Source organism: Pipistrellus kuhlii, unplaced genomic scaffold, assembly GCF_014108245.1.
Source record: "Pipistrellus kuhlii isolate mPipKuh1 unplaced genomic scaffold, mPipKuh1.p scaffold_m20_p_117, whole genome shotgun sequence".
Taxonomy (NCBI): Eukaryota; Metazoa; Chordata; class Mammalia; order Chiroptera; family Vespertilionidae; genus Pipistrellus; species Pipistrellus kuhlii.
The window spans coordinates 66,259-81,676 of record NW_023425424.1 but is presented as its reverse complement, the minus strand read 5'-3'; the positions used below and the strand labels follow the sequence as shown (position 1 = coordinate 81,676).

The 15,418-nt window shown below is 64.5% G+C and overlaps 1 protein-coding gene and 1 long non-coding RNA gene across 2 annotated transcripts; one reads left to right on the top strand and one right to left on the bottom strand.

Annotated features, from left to right (window-relative positions):
- Positions 1-6,251: 6,251 nt before the first annotated feature.
- Positions 6,252-11,085, top strand: LOC118716046 (protein C19orf12 homolog). The gene is made up of 3 exons (XM_036432730.2): positions 6,252-6,433; positions 8,524-8,878; positions 9,540-11,085. Exons 2-3 carry the CDS (start codon positions 8,719-8,721, stop codon positions 9,803-9,805), a joined length of 426 nt encoding a protein of 141 aa, XP_036288623.1. The 5' UTR covers positions 6,252-6,433; positions 8,524-8,718; the 3' UTR covers positions 9,806-11,085.
- Positions 11,086-11,802: 717 nt separating this feature from the next.
- Positions 11,803-14,759, bottom strand: LOC123652108. Its single transcript, XR_006741210.1, has 3 exons — positions 14,424-14,759; positions 13,857-14,017; positions 11,803-13,212 (listed from the first exon to the last, which is right to left on the bottom strand). It is a non-coding gene; the product is annotated as an uncharacterized LOC123652108 (long non-coding RNA).
- Positions 14,760-15,418: the final 659 nt, after the last annotated feature.

Here is a 15,418-nt window from a genome sequence, read left to right as displayed (position 1 = left end):
GGGAGGGAGGGAGGGAGGGGGAAGTAGCAGCTCAATGACCCCCACCCCAATGTCTGGGCGAGGTGAGAGGGCCCCGTGTTTTCGCTGTGAATCCGTTTGGCTCCCGGCCTGCGGAGCCGGCCCCGGCCCAGCTGGTGGGCGGGGAGAGCTGTGTTTTTAGCAGCTCGCGTCTATTCTGAGCTTCCCGGCCAACGAGCCCATCAGAAGGCCGAGCGTGAAATAATCAGAATGTGAAAACGCGGCACAGAAATCCGAGGCCCTGACCGCGAGGTCCGCACCCCTGCAGCCCTGGCCCCGAGGTGTCCGCACCCCCTGCAGCCCCGGCCCCACGCCCGCACCCCTGCAGCCCCGCCCCACGCCCCCGAGGAGGAGGCGCAGGGCCCCGGGGGGCGGGGGGGGGCCCCATGCCCTCAGAGGACGACGGCCCCTTCTCGGTCCCACTGGAGGGGCAGCGACCAGGCCTGGGGGGCGGGGGCGGGTCTGTGGGGGGACGCGGACGAGGTCGGTGGCGTGGCCTTGTCGCTGAGAAAGGAGGGGAGCGCTCAGAGGGTCCCGGACTCTGAGGGCCCAGGGCCTGGTCCTCCGAGGCCCCGCCCGGCAGAGGCCCTGAGGCTGGAGATGGAGGGACGGGGTCGCTGGGCCCACCAGCCTGTCCGTCCCACAGAGACCATGATGTCCGGGGACCCCTGTGCACCCAGCGCCTCCCACTCATGCTCCCGTGCGCGGACAGACCCTCGGAGGCTATTTACATACGCGACGGGCCCTGGGTGGCTTTGGGGTAGCACACCCTTTCAAACTGCTCAGTCCCTGCCCTCCACAACCCACCCATCCACCCCATCTGTCACCTACCTACCCACCCACCCACCCCATCCATCCATCCATCCATCCATCCAAATATCCATCTACCCACCCACCCACCCCATCCATCCATCCATCCATCCAAATATCCATCTACCCACCCACCCACCCCATCCATCCATCCATCCATCCATCCATCCAAATATCCATCTACCCACCCATCCACCCCATCCATCTATCCATCCATCCATCCAAATATCCATCTACCCACCCACCCACCCCATCCATCCATCCATCCATCCATCCAAATATCCATCTACCCATCCATCCATCTATCCATCCACCCCCCACCCATCCATCATTCATTCATCCATCCACCCATTTATCAATACATCAGTTCACCCACCTGTCCATCCATCCCTCCCTCATCCATCCATCCATCCATCCATCCATCCACTATCTATATCTTCATTGGAATGTCACCTCGTTGCTCTCTCTTCCTTTCCTCCATGGTTATCTGAGCTCCCTTCCGCCTCTCCCTGGCCGCCGCTCTCCAGCGGCCTTGCTCTGTGGCTCTCGCTCAGCCCTGCGGGGGGCCGGGGGCCGTGGCAGGAGTGGCCGGCGTCGGTGGATGAAGGCGCCGGAGAAAAGGCTCGCGGCCGAGACGGGCCTGCGAGCTGGAGGCTGGACAGGAAGTGAGCGCCGGCCCTGGGCCCCCAAGGGACCCGGTGACACCCACCCCGTCCTCACCGAAGCCCCCCGCACCCACCCCGAGAGCAGCCGCTTACGGGGTCTCAGCGCGGGACCCGGTGACACCCACCCCGTCCTCACCGAAGCCCCCCGCACCCACCCCGAGAGCAGCCGCTTACGGGGTCTCAGCGCGGGGGTGTGTGTGTCTTTAAAACCTGCTCTCACTGCCGTGCCTCAGTTCGCCCGCCTTCAGGGCCGCCCCCGTTCGGGGACCACCCTGCACCCACCTCCCTGGGCCCGGCGTGCCTCTCAGGCTCTGCTTGGGGAAAGGCCCAGTTCCCTGTGTCTCCACATCCCACTTCCCAGGGCTCAGGGGCTGACCTAGGAGCCCGGAGGTCAGGGTTCGATTCCGGGCAGGGCACAGGCCCGGGGTGCGGGCTCCATCCTCCGTGTGGAGCGTGCAGGAGGCAGCCGGTCCCTGATTCTCTCTCATTGTGGATGTTTCTCTCTCTCTCCCTCTCTCTTCCTTCCTCTAAAAAATATTTTTAAAAAACCAACAACCACAGGCAGAGGCGTGGGGTGTCTGCCCGTGTGCGGCTCCCGAGGTGAGCAGCCGGCGTGTGGAAGGCCCGGCTGGGGGACGGCAGCCCGCCTTGCGTTCCTCGTCACCACAGGGACCCCAGTGCCGCCGCGGGCGCCCCAGGACGCATCAGGGAAGACAGGGCTAAACGCCGGGGTGTGAAGTCAGACAGAGCGGCGGCCGGCCTGGGCGCTGGATTCCCGGCCTCCAGCTCCCCCTGGTGGCAGCTTCCCAGCCCGCCCGGCGCAGCAGCAGCCTGGCCCCGCCTCGGGGCGAACCGGCTGGTGCCGGGAGGGGAGGGTTCTCCCAGGAGGGGCCTCGGCAGTGGCTCCTCGGAGGTGACCCTGAGGCACTCGGCGCCCGGAAGAAGGCGGCGTGCTTCACGCCCAGCTTCCCCTCCAGCAAACACCTGGCGTCCGTGTGGTCTGTGGGAGGCAGCAGGCGGAGGTCAGGGTTCCATTCCCGGTCAGGGCACATGCCCTGGTTGCAGGCTCCATCCCCAGTGGGGGGTGCAGGAGGCAGCTGATCCATGATTCTCTCTCATCGATGTTTCTAACTCTATCCCTTTCCCTTTCTCTCTGTAAAAAAATCAATAAAATATTTTTTTTTAAAAAGAGCTGAAACCGGTGTGGCTCAGTGGATGGAGCGTCAGCCTGAGGACTGAGGGGTCCCGGGTTCAATTCCGGTCAAGGGCATGCATCTTGGTTGCAGGCACATCCCCAGTGGGGGGTGCAGGAGGCAGCTGATGGATGATTCTCTCTCATCGATGTTTCTAGCTCTCTATCCCTCTCCCTTCCTCTCTGTAAAAAATCAATGACATATATTTTAAAAACAGTAAAATCAATAAAAACACATTTTATTAAAAAAAGACAGCAGGCCGAGCCCAGGTCTGCACGGGCGCTCCCTCCCACGGCGGCCGCGAAGGAGGGGGTCAGGCCGCTGTCCACGAGGGCGTGGGCGGGGAGACACCCGCCACCCGTGCCCCGCCCCACGCAGGCTCCCCCCCCCCCCCGGGGGACAGACGCGGGGTCGCGCCTGCTCTAGTGATTTGGGGCAAAAGGGCTGCACTGACCGGCCGCCCCCGCGGCCTCGGTGGTGACCGCTCAGCGCGGCCGTGAGGTTTCCGGCAGCAGGAGGGGCCACCGGACTGAGAAGATGGCCGCTGTTCTGTTTTGCTTTTTAAAATGTGCTTTCATGGATGTCAGAGGGGAAGGGCATTGGATTTGGATCCAGAGGAGTTGGATTCCTAACCCAAGGCCCTTCACCTGTGGGCTGGCACTCTAACCACTGGGCCACCGGCCGGGCCTCGGCAATCTCAGCAGACGCTCTGCAGCCCTCTGGACTGAACTGCCTGCCCCCAGTTCACACGCCGGAGCCCCTACACCCTGCTCCCCGCGCACAGAGAAGAGGGGGCCGCCCGCAGGCCCCGGAGGCGGCCTCGGGAGCTCACCCCTCCAGAGCCCGGGGATGAGGGGCGATGTCGGTGGTGTGAGCCCACAGGCCGGTAAGCAGGGACCTGCTAGACTGGTGCCTACAGCAAGGAGCATGGGGGGGGGGCCTCAGCCAAGGAAACCCACCCCCTGAACCAAACCCCTAACTGACCGCAGCCCCCCACTCCCCACAGGGACCCCAACCCCGGAGGTGCGGCCCGCCCCCCGTGGCTGGAAAGAACCTTCCGGAATCACAGCCGCGGCTCCGCGAGGTCCTGTGTGCAGCCTCCCAGGGCAGACACCGCCATTTGGTGAAAGCCATGGTCCCAGCACTGCGGTATGCGGGACACGGGGCAGACACAGACATACTCGCGTGAGAATGGCGTGTTCCACGCACCCACGGACACGGCTTCTCTCCGCCCGAGACCCAGGCTTCCCGGCGCGGCCAGCCCTCCCTCGGGACCCGCGGACCTTTTTTTTTTTTTTTTAATGTATTTTATTGATTTTTTACAGAGAGGAGGGGAGAGGGATAGAGAGTTAGAAACATCGATGAGAGAGAAACATCAGTCAGCTGCCTCTTGCACGCCCCCTACTGGGGATGTGCCCACAACCAAGGTACATGCCCTTGACCGGAATCGAACCTGGAAACTTTCAGTCCGCAGGCCGACGCTCTACCCACTGAGCCACACCGGCTTCGGCGGCACCCGCAGACTTTTACAGTTTCTTTTGCAGCAGCGTGGCCGCGCGGCCCCCTGAGACCCACACTTTATTTGCCACCTCCAACCTAACAGTAGATTACCTGTAATAATAATCTATAGTAATAAAAGTGTAACCTGCTCATTAGACCGGACGACCTTCCTGGGAGACGGGGCTGGGAGGGAGCCCGGGTCCCAGGGGCCGGAGGGAAGCCGTGCCCGCAGCCGGGGCAGGAAGCCTGCTCTGGCACGAATACTGTGCCTGGAGCCTCCAGAACAAATATGATTGATTTCAGAGAGGGAGGGAGAGGGAGGGAGAGAGAAACATCGATGTGGGAGAGACACATGGGCTGGTTGTCTCCTGCCTTCGCCCTGACCAGGGCCGGGATCGATCCTGCAACCGAGGTACGTGCCCTTGACCAGAATCGAACCCGGACCCTTCAGTCCACAGGTGGAGGCTCTATCCACTGAGCCACACCCGACAGGACAAGCAGAACCATCAGGACCCTCCGCTCGGCCTCTGGGGCCTCCGGGGCAGTCCCAGGGCACCAGCACCATCCGGCCCTTTCCCAAATGAGGAGCCCGAGGCCGGGCCCGGAGTGACGCCGGGCAGGCCTCAGGGCTGAGCATGGCTGTGGTGGGGACCCCACACGGAGGCCCCGCCAGGGGGAGGGCGGTCCCCGGTCACAGCGTCTCAGGGCCTCAGACCTGAGGGCGGCAGGTGTGCGTGATCCTCACCGCTCTCCCCCTCCCCTTCCTCCTCCCCTCCTGCTTCCCTCCCCTCCCTTCCCCCAGATCCACCTAGAAGCCTCTTCCCCTCCTGGTTCCCCCCCTCTCCTCCGTCTCCCCAGTCTCCAGGGAAGGAGTGAGCCGCGGGGACTTCATGGGCCGCCAGGGGGCGCTGCCCGCAGAGAAACCGAGCCTGTTGTGCGCTGATGGCAGCTCCAGAACGCGGTGGAGACTGTGCACAGCTGTGCAGCCGGCGTCACTGACGTGGGCACGCACTCCGGACACGTGTGGCCGGGCAGCTGTGTGGTGTGCACACGCCCGGAGTGCACTGTGGCTCCCGGGCCACGCGCCTGCCCGGCGTGTCAGGGTGCGGACCCGCAGCCGCCGCAGCACGGGGGGCCGTGTGTGTGGGCCTACACCTACCAGCACCCACACGGGCCACGTAACTGCGATGGGAAAGGTGCTCAAAGGGCAGGGCCCCTGCAAGTCATGTGTGACATTGTTGCTGGCATCACGGGTGGCTAGTTGTTACATTGCTGCTAACATTATTGTTGCTGACATGCACTGTGTGGTTGGTTACGTTGTTGCTGGCATTACTGTGTAGTTGTTACATGGTTGCTGGCATGTACTGTGTAGTTAGTTACATTGTTGCTGACTTGTAATGTGTAGTTGATCCTAAACCAGCCCCAACGGAGCAGGTGCAGACCTGGTTTTCCTGCCAGGATTCCCTGAGGGAACAATGTGACCGCTGTTCACCCAGCACTGAGGGGTGCTGGTATGACGAGCAATCTCTATTTGGGGATTAGGGGATCTGGGGGGCCCTGTCACCCCACAACCCTCAGGCCCCTTGCCTGCTCCAGGCTCCCCGACATCACCTGGTCCTGGGGCCCAGGAGTGAAGCCGCCCTTGGCCTTTGACGCCCCCAGGTCCCCAGCCCCTGGCCTCAGGCTCCGGCCTGGAAGTCACCAAACGCTACCATAGCCCCTTCCCTCCCTCCCAGGCCCTGTGCTCTGTGCGTGGGGCTGGGAGGAGGTGGGTCCCTGGGCCCGAGGCCCAAGCCCAGGGGGACAGGGGCGCCGTGTGGGGCGGGCCGAAGGGCGGGGGCCTGGGGCCTCACAGCGGACGGGGGCCGGGCCGGGTCGAAGGGCAGGCGGTCCTCCCGGGAGGCCGGCGACCAGGGCCCCGATTGCGGCGACTGCGGCTGAGGACCGGGTCCCGCAGCTCCGCGCTCCGGGGCGACCGGAAGGTCCCGCGCCCCGAGCGGAAGGGGGAGGGCGGGGCGGGGCCTGCGCGGAGCGCTCCGCCGGGTGACCCCGGTCCGGGAGGCGGCGGCTCCGGCTCGGGCTCCGGCGGGAGGGGCCGGCGGGCGGCGCCGGAGGAAGCGGAAGCGCCGGCGGGTGGCTGACCCCGGCCCTGACCCCGGCCCGCGGGACCGGCGCCACGCCCGTCACGGGCCGGGGAGGCGGCTGTGACCTCCCGGGACACCGGCGCCTCTTCCTGCCGCAGCCCAGGTACCGGGTCCGGGCCCGGCCCCGGGTGCGAGTGGGGGCGCGGGCGCGGGGTCCCGGCGGCACCTGCGAACCGGCGCGGCCCGGGCCAGCTCCGCGGCGGGGCCCCCAGGAGGGCTGGGGGGGACCCGGGAGGGGGACCCCGAGGTCTGTCAGCGCCGGAGGAGGGTGCGGTGGGGCCGGGCCTGGAAGCTTCTTGAGAGCCGGGCCGAAGCCGGTGTGGCTCAGTGGTTAGAGCGCCGGCCTGCGGACTGAAGGGTCCCGGGTTTGATTCCGGTCAAGGGCATGTGCCTTGGTGGCGGGCACATCCCCAGGAGTGGGTGTGCAGGAGGCGGCTGATGGATGCTTCTCTCTCATCGATGTTTCTCTCTATCCCTCTCCCTTCCTCTCTGTTAAAAAAATCAATAAAATATAGAAAAAAGAAAAAAAAAGAGGGCTGGGAGGGCATGCTCAGCTGCGGCCCGGGTTTCGGGGAAGGCAGGTCCTTCCCTGCGGCCTTCCCTCCTGGCTTTCCAGACACGGCTCCGAGGGGCCGGGCCACCCCCCTGTAAACGCCAGCAGCTGTCCCCCTAGAAAGGAACGGCCGTTCACGGGGAGCACCAGGCAGGGTCTGCGCGGGACAGGTAGCTCCCGGGGAGGCCCGGCTCCGGCAGAACCCCAGATGGCGTTGCGATGAGGGACCAGGGTCGGGCAGCTTTGAGCCGGGAGGGCACGCTGTCGCTGGTGCAGGGCACTGGTCCCGGGACCCCCGTTTCCGTTCCCAGCCCCTGGTCCCCCGCCAGGACAGACTGCTTTCTGTTCTCTCCGCACACGCACAGCTCTCTGGGCCGCAGGGGAGTCCAGGACCCTCCCCCAGCTCCTGGCCAGCCCCAGGGCCCCCCTCCGCTGCCTCAAGCCCCACCTGGCAGGCAGGCTCCTCGGGCTGATGCCACTTTGCAATTTCTGCCTCGAGGACGGAGCCATGGACGCCGGGGCCGGGTCAGGCCCTTGGGTCTTGCCTCCCGGGTGCGGCTGGAGACCCCCTGGCTCCTGTGAAGGCAGCGTCCCCCGCCAGCTGCTGTGCCCTGGGGGACCCTGATCTGGGGAATGTCCCGGGCCCGCGGGCGTGGCTCCAGCTGGAGGTCACGGTCCATTCCTGTCAGGGCACAGGCCCGGGTTGTGGGACAGGTCCCGGTGAGGGCGTGCAGGAGGCGGCTGGTCCATGATTCTCTCAGGGTGTCTCTCTGGCTCCCTCCGCTTCCCCTCGGACACCGATGGAAAGTACATGAATATAAAACACACAGAAGGTCCCAGGCACTGGCACAGGGACTCGGCTCTCCTGGGCCTGCGAGAAGTTCCGAAACCCTGCCGGGGGGGGGGGGGGGGGGGGCAGGTCCGAGTTTGATCTGAGGACTCCCCGTTTTCCCCCGGGACCGGGAGGACAGTTGCACATTGGAGACGGGTCCGCATTGCCCGGGGTTCAAAAACCGTCATCGACCCACAGGCGGAGCTGGAGGCTGCCCTATGCCCTGTGGCCTCCTTGGCAGCTGTCAGCATGAGTCAGCCCTGGAGAGGGGGAGGGGGAGGGAGAGGGGGGGGGGGGGGGGGGGGGGGGGGGGGGGGGGGGGGGGGGGGGGAAGTGCCCCTGGAGGGGGCGGGAAGGAGGTGCCAGCTGGGCTTGGCCTCAGCTCCAGCTGGAAATAGCTCAGCTTTGGTTTTATTTCCCAGAGCCCGCCCTGCCCCGCCCCACCTCTCCCTGCCCTGCCAGCTGGGCAACCAGCCTCCTGACCCCAGAGGCGCTGTCACCCGGTCCAAAGGCCAGGGCCTGCTCCGTGGGGACCCGTGTGCCCGGGTCCCGGGAATGCTGGAGTCTCTTCTCCTCTGGCCGGTGCGTCTTCCCACCGTGGCCGGCCCAGGAGTGGAGGCAGGTTGTCTTTCCCCGGGGTTGTTTTTTTTCTCTTGACTTCAGAGCGGAAAGGAGAAGGAGGGAGGGAGCAAGAGGAACATCAGTGATGAGAGAATCATGGACTGGCTGCCTCCTTCACTGGGGATGGAGCCCGCAACCCAGGTGTGTGCCCTGACGGGGAATCGAACCCTGACTTCCTGGTTCCTAGGTCGACGCTCAATCCCTGAGTGACGGGCCGGGCCTGTTTGTTTACTGACTTCCGGCCGCTGCTTTCTCGGTGACGGAGGGCTGGTCACCTGACGGTCCTCCCGGAGCAGGTCCGTCCGCCCTGGACACGGCGAAGAGCGAGCTTCGGGCGGGAGCGCTGACCCGTGGGCACCCTCCCTCGGGCGGCGGGCGCGCCATGCCCCTGATGGTGGACGAGGCCATGCGGCTGCTGTGCTCCCTCTCGGAGGCCAGGAAGATGAAGGCGGCCGTCAAGCACGCGGGCCGGGGCGCCCTGCTCACCGGCGCTGTGGCCTTTGTCGGGGGCCTGGTCGGGGGCCCGCCGGGACTGGCCGTCGGTGAGTGCAGGGCCGGGGGGGGGGGGGCTTGGGGGGGGGGGACGGGGGACACGAAGGCCTCTGTCCACAGCGCCCTCACGGGAGCTGCCACCACGGAGGGCTGGGAGCTGAGTGAGACACGGCCTCTGGACAGACGTGTGCGGGCACACACGTGTCCTGTCTCAGCAGCACGGGCTCCTCCTGCGGGGCTGTGGGTGCGGCCTGGGGGGCGCCCTGCCCAAGGGATGTGCCCTGTGACCTCTGGGTGGGCTGCTCCTGTCTGACTGCAGGGATGGGGGGGGGGAGCTTGGACCCAGGCCTCTGGCCGTCACGTTAGCTGCTCAGAGAGCACCCCCTGCCCCCCACTCCCACCCCGGGCCCCAGGCTGTGCAGGAGAAGCTGCCCCTCGTCTCCCACAATGCACCTGCCCTGGGCACAGCCCTCCTCCCATCTGGGGACCAGAGTGTGGCAATGGGGGAGGTTTGGCCGCTTCCCGTGGTCCCTGGGAGGTCGAGTGAGTTGCTCCCTCTAGTCTGGGAGCAGGAGGATGCCCGGGTGACCCCAACCTCGGGCCGGGACCCAGACCACGGGCGTGGCCTGAACAGTGGGCTATGGGCCGGGTCATGGGCTGCCACCTAAATCCTGTGAACAGCCCCCCTAACCGGAACGTCCTGTCCCCCAGGGGGCGCCGTCGGGGGGCTCCTCGGGGCCTGGATGACCAGCGGGCAGTTTAAGCCGGTCCCCCAGATCCTCATGGAGCTGCCGCCGGCCGAGCAGGAGAAGCTGCTCAGCCAGGTCACGGCCATCGTCAGGCACCTGGAGTGGACGGACGCTGTGCAGCTCACCATGCTGGTCATGGGCAGCCAGGCGCTGCAGGAGCAGCTGCTGGCGCTGCTGGTGGGCTACGTCACCAAGGAGCTGCAGGCCGAGGTGCAGTACGGAGACTAGGCACTAGGGGGGGCTCCTGCCTGGGGCTCCTCGCGGCCCGGCTGGTCCTGATGGTCTGGAGATGCTGACGAAGACGCCGCGGGAAGCTGCCGAGCAGAGGCCTGAGGCGGCCGCGGGGACAGGCTCTGCGTCCGCGCTCCTGACGCGCAGGGCGGAGGGGGCGGCCCCTGGGCTGTGGAGGTGGCTCTGGCGGCCCCGGCAGGACTGGGACCCCTCGGGGCCTGGCCGCCGGCACTGCTGGAATCACGCAGCCCCTGAGACCACCCCCTGTCCCCCAGTCCCTTCCGGGGGCCCCACGGGGGCAGGGGGGCGCCAGGGGCACCGGCCCAGCAGCCGGGAGGAGCCCTGTGGCGGGAAGAGCTGTGCTCCTGGTGGCCTGGGGGTCAGGACGACCTCTGAGCAGCGACCGCCCCAAAGGCCCACACTGTCCTGCCTCCTGAACCGCACGGCCCGTCCGCGGCCCCACACGCTTCTGACCAGTCTTTACCCCTCGGGTTCCGGAAAGGATGGCTCACCCACCGCCAGGGACAAAGGGAAGGCAGGGCCTGGGGCTGTCAGCGTGGAAGGAAGCTGGGATTGCCTGCCTGAGGCCCCTTTCCAGGCTGCTCCGCCTCCCCGTGCCTCCAGGGGGCGCTGACTGCTCGGCCTCCCCGTGCCTCCAGGGGGCGCTGCTCCGCCTCCAGGGAGGGGAGTTCTCCTGCTCAGGATGTCAGAGCCCCACTTCCATGTGCACAGAAAACTGGGTGGATGGAACCTGGTGCGTCAGGAAGGACGGAGCCTTTGGTCTCAGAGACATTGCCCTGCAGCTGTCAGGGCCCAGGGGTCAGAGGTCCCACCCCACCGAAGGTCCCCTCTCCTGGGCCGGCCTGCCTTTCTCTGGGGAAAGAGCATGGGGAGGAGACGGCCCCACCCCTGACCTCAGGGGCGGGAGGCCCCACCCCTGACCCTGGGGCTGGAGGACCACCCAGTGCTGAGCTGTCGCCCATGACCAGCCCAGTCCTGGGAGGGGGCAGTGGCTTTGGGCCCCAGAGGCCCCCTCGGGCCTGAAGCTGCTCAGCCCCTGGGCTCATCTCGTAAAAACCTCCACTTGGTTATGTCTGAAGAGGCCTCCCCAGCTGGTCCTCAACCAGGTACCAGCCTAAGAGGCCTTCCCCTCGGCTGCCCCTGCCCCGCCCCTCTTGTCAATCAATGTCATGTGCATCCACTCAGTTAACGGTTTAACCATGGTCTTTGTAAAGGATTCCTTCCCCTTCATTTGTCAACGATTGCCGAAGACTTGGGTGTGTAATAAACTACGAATTCCAGCACGCAACATGACACGTGGTATATTGCATGCACACCTTGTCATGCCGTGTGCCCATGTGCGCATGTGTGCATGCGTGTGTGTGTTTCTATCCTGTTTCCATCGTTGCTGTTAGGCACTTAGAACCCTTCCCCGGATGAGCCTGGGCTGGAGCTGGAGTTCCGCCCACGTGTGTGGCGTCAGTGACGGTCCTGGGCTCGGGCCCCGCCCAGCGGCTGCCTCCGGACAGTCTCAGCATCACACAGGCCGCGCAGGCTTTTTGCTTTCATATCCAATTGGGTTCTGGCTCCTGAGAGACAGTCTCCAGGGAGATCCCTCCAAGTGAAGCTGTTGGGTTCAGAAGTGGCAGTGATTTTAGGATAAATCTTTTTTTTTAAAATATATTTTATTGATTTTTTACAGAGAGGAAGGGAGAGGGATAGAGAGCCAGAAACGTTGATGAGAGAGAAACCGACCAGCTGCCTCTTGCACACCCCTCACAGGGGATGTGCCCGCAACAAACGCACATGCCCTCGACTGGAATCGAACCTGGGACCTTTCAGTCCGCAGACCGACGCTCTACCACTGAGCCAACCCGGTTTCCGCAGGATAAACATCTTTTTATTGATTCCAGAGAGGAAGGGAGAGTAGAAACATAATGATGGGATCACGGATTGGCTGCCTCCTGCACGCCCCCCAGTGGGGGTCCAGCCCACAACCCGGGCCTGTGTCCTGACCAGGAATCGAACCGTGACCTCCTGGATCCTAGGATGACACCTAACCACTGTGCCCACCCCCGGGCCTCTCAGCACTTGGTGTCCTTCCTGCTGACCTGCGAGGTCAGGGCAGGGGCAGCCGCAGACACCATCCCACCTGTGAGCCCGTCCTCACGCCCTCCCCTGCCAGGCAGCACCCTGGGCCTCGCTGTGGGCACCTGGTCACTGGCTGGCGTGTCTCCTCAGCTGCTCCCTGAGCTCCCCAAGGGCTTGCCGCCTCCCACCCAGGGCCCCAGCTCAGCTGAAAGGCTGTGGGGTGGCGTCGGCTGGTGGCCAGGGCGCTGGCAGGCTCAGCGAAGGCCCCGGCAGGGCTGTCGGAGCAGCAGCGAGGTCTGCGTGCGGCACACACAGGCTGCGGGCGGGTGGCCAGCGCTCAGGGACTGGGCTGAGCCTCTTGCGGGGCGGTGCCCCAGCCCCCGCTTCCCGTTGGCCCGAGGGGACCCCCAGTGCTGACCCAGAAACACCCCGTGGCCTCCTGGTCCGCAGGCGGATGCTCAGCCACGCCCACCGGGCATCCCTTTATTTTGTCCCTTAGATGCCACGTAGGAGGGAGCTCACGTGACCCTTGTTCTGACCCCAGGATGCTCCCCACGTCCCCATCCTCCCAGCTGACTCCCCACTCCCCTCGCCTCCCAGTGAGGCCTCCTCTAAGGCTCTGCCTCTGGGCACGGAGGGGACGGAGGTGGGCGGGCAGTGTGGTCCCTCCCGGGTGCCCTCTGCGCCCCCCACAGCCCGCCAAGATGGTGGCGTGGCCTCTGGTGACCTGGGCTGGGCGGGCCTCAAGGCCGCAGGCTGCCTGCAGGGATCTGCTCAGCACAGGAAGTGTCTCTAACCGTTCTGTTCTCTACCCTCTCCCTTTCCAGAGCGGGACCAGCACCCGGCCGCCCCGAGTCCTGTGCCCGCCCACCTGCCCAGCCTGGTCTCCGCACCTCACTCCGGTCCCCAGCTGCTGCTTTTGTTTTTAATTCCATTTCATTCTTTTTTTTTTTTTTTTTTTTACAGAGTAGAAGGCAGAGGGATAGTTAGAATCATTGATCAAGGGCCTCCTGCACACAGCCCACTGGGGATGGATGTCCCCACAGTCAAGGTACATGCCCTTGACCGGAATCGAAGGCGGGACGGTCTCCAGCTTCTTGGTGACCAAGCCCATGGTCAGCTCCAGCAGCTTCTCCTGCTCTGCTCGGCTTTGCTGGCCATGGCCTGCTTGTCAGGGGCTTGATGGCGATGGCCATGACCTGGCTGCGTAGCTGCTCCTGCTCAGTGGGCATCAGCTCCTTGACCCTCTGAGGGACAGACTTAAAATGCCCTCCAACACATCCATGCCAGTAGAAAAAGTCCGACGGCGCCCCCTGTAGGATGGGAGGTTCGGTGAGTGAGGCTGTCCACAGTGCTGGACTCGGAGGTCGCTGGGAGCTCCTCAGAGGATTTAGGGCCCGTGCCACAGCCATGGATTCTAACGCTGGTCTGGGTCCCGGCCCCAGGTTGGGGTCACCCGGGCACCCTCCTGCTCCCAGACTAGAGGGAGCAACTCACTCGACCTCCCAGGGACCACAGGAAGCGGCCACACCTCCCCCATTGCCACACTCTGGTCCCCAGATGGGAGGAGGGCTGTGCCCAGGGCAGGTGCATTGTGGGAGACGAGGGGCAGCTTCTCCTGCACAGCCTGGGGCCCGGGGTGGGAGTGGGGGGCAGGGGGCGCTCTCTGAGCAGCTAACGTGACAGCCAGAGGCCTGGGTCCAAGCTCCCCTGTCCCTGCAATCAGACAGGAGCGGCCCACCCAGGGGGGCAAAGGCACACACCTCGGGCAGGGCGCCCCCCAGGCCGCACCCACAGCCCCGCAGGAGGAGCCCGTGCTGCTGAGACAGGACATGTGTGTGCCCGCACACGTCTGTCCAGAGGCCGTGTCTCACTCAGCTCCCAGCCCTCCCGCGAGGCCCCTGTGGACAGAGGCCTTTGTGCCCGCCCCTCCCCCTCCCCCAGGCCCTGCACTCACCGACGGCCAGCCGCCAAGGGCCTGCACCCCTGGCTTTGATAACCATCAGGGCTATGATCCACTGCAGGTTGTCCCAGGAGACACTGGCCACTCTCCACACGGAGTAGAAAAGCAGGTGGACAGCCTCCTCCTGGGATGCGGACGGAGCGGGGGTGGCCGGCCTGCGGGAGGAGGGTGCCCACGGGTCAGTGCTCCCGCCCGAAGCTCGCTCTTCCCCGTGTCCAGGCGGACCCGCTCAGCGAGACCTCCTGGGTCATGGTCGACCCTCCAACTGGAGCCACGCCGGCCGGGCCCCGGGACATTCCCCAGATCAGGGTCCCCAAGGGCACAGCCCCTGAAGGTCAGGTCAGCCAGCAGCCTGGCGGGGGTCGCTGCCTTCGCAGGAGCCAGGGGGTCTCCAGCAGCACCGGGGAGACAAGACCCAAGGGCCTGACCTGGACCCGGCGTCCATGACTCCGTCCTCGAGTCAGAAATTGCAAAACGGCATCAGGCGGATGAGTCTGCCTGCCAGGAGGGGTTTGAGGTGAACTGGGGGCGGGGGGGGGTGGTGTGTGTGGACACAGGCACCTGAATTCGAAAAGGAAGCCGTCCTCATTCAGGCTCTCCCCTCTGGGGCAGCGGCTGGTTTTGGGCCGGGCTCTGTGTGCCCTGCGAAAGGCCAGTTCTTCCCCCTGCTCCCGGGGGACCGCCCTCAATGGCACTTCCTCCTCTTTCTGGAGGACCGCTGTCCTCACGCTCAGAGGCTCCATCTGGAAAAGAATTGAACTGCCTGTTAGCAACAATGTAACTAACCACACAGTGCATGTCAGCCACAATGTAACAATGTAACTAACCACACAGTGCATGTCAGCAACAATGTAACAATGTAACTAACCACACACAGTGAATATCAGCAACAATGTAACTAACCACACAGTGCATGTCAGCAACAATGTAACAATGTAACTAACCACACAGTGCATGTTAGCAATAATGTAACAATGTAACTAACCACAAATGCACGTTAGCAAACAATGTAACAATGTAACCAACCACACACAGTGCATGTTAGCAACAATGTAACAATGTAACTAACCACACAGTGCCTGTTAGCAACAATGTAACAATGTAACTAACCACACAGTGCATGTTAGCAATAATGTAACAATGTAACTAACCACACAGTGCATGTCAGCCACAATGTAACAATGTAACTAACTACACACTGATGTCAGCCACAATGTAACTAACCACACAGTGCATGTCAGCAACAATGTAACAATGTAACAACTAACTAACCACCCGTGATTCCAGCAACAATGTCACACATGACTTGCCCCGGGCCCTGCCCTTTGAGCACCTTTCCCATCGCAGTTACGTGGCCTGTGCTGGGTGCTGGTAGGTGTAGGCCCACACACACGGCCCCCCGTGCTGCGGCGGCTGCGGGGTCCGCACCCTGACACGCAGGGCAGGCGCGTGGCCCGGGAGCCACAGTGCACTCCGGGCGTGTGCAAGCAGTCCACGTCTCTCACATCCACATTTCTCTCTGTTCCCCCCCCTTTCCAGTCTCAGTGCCTGGAGCA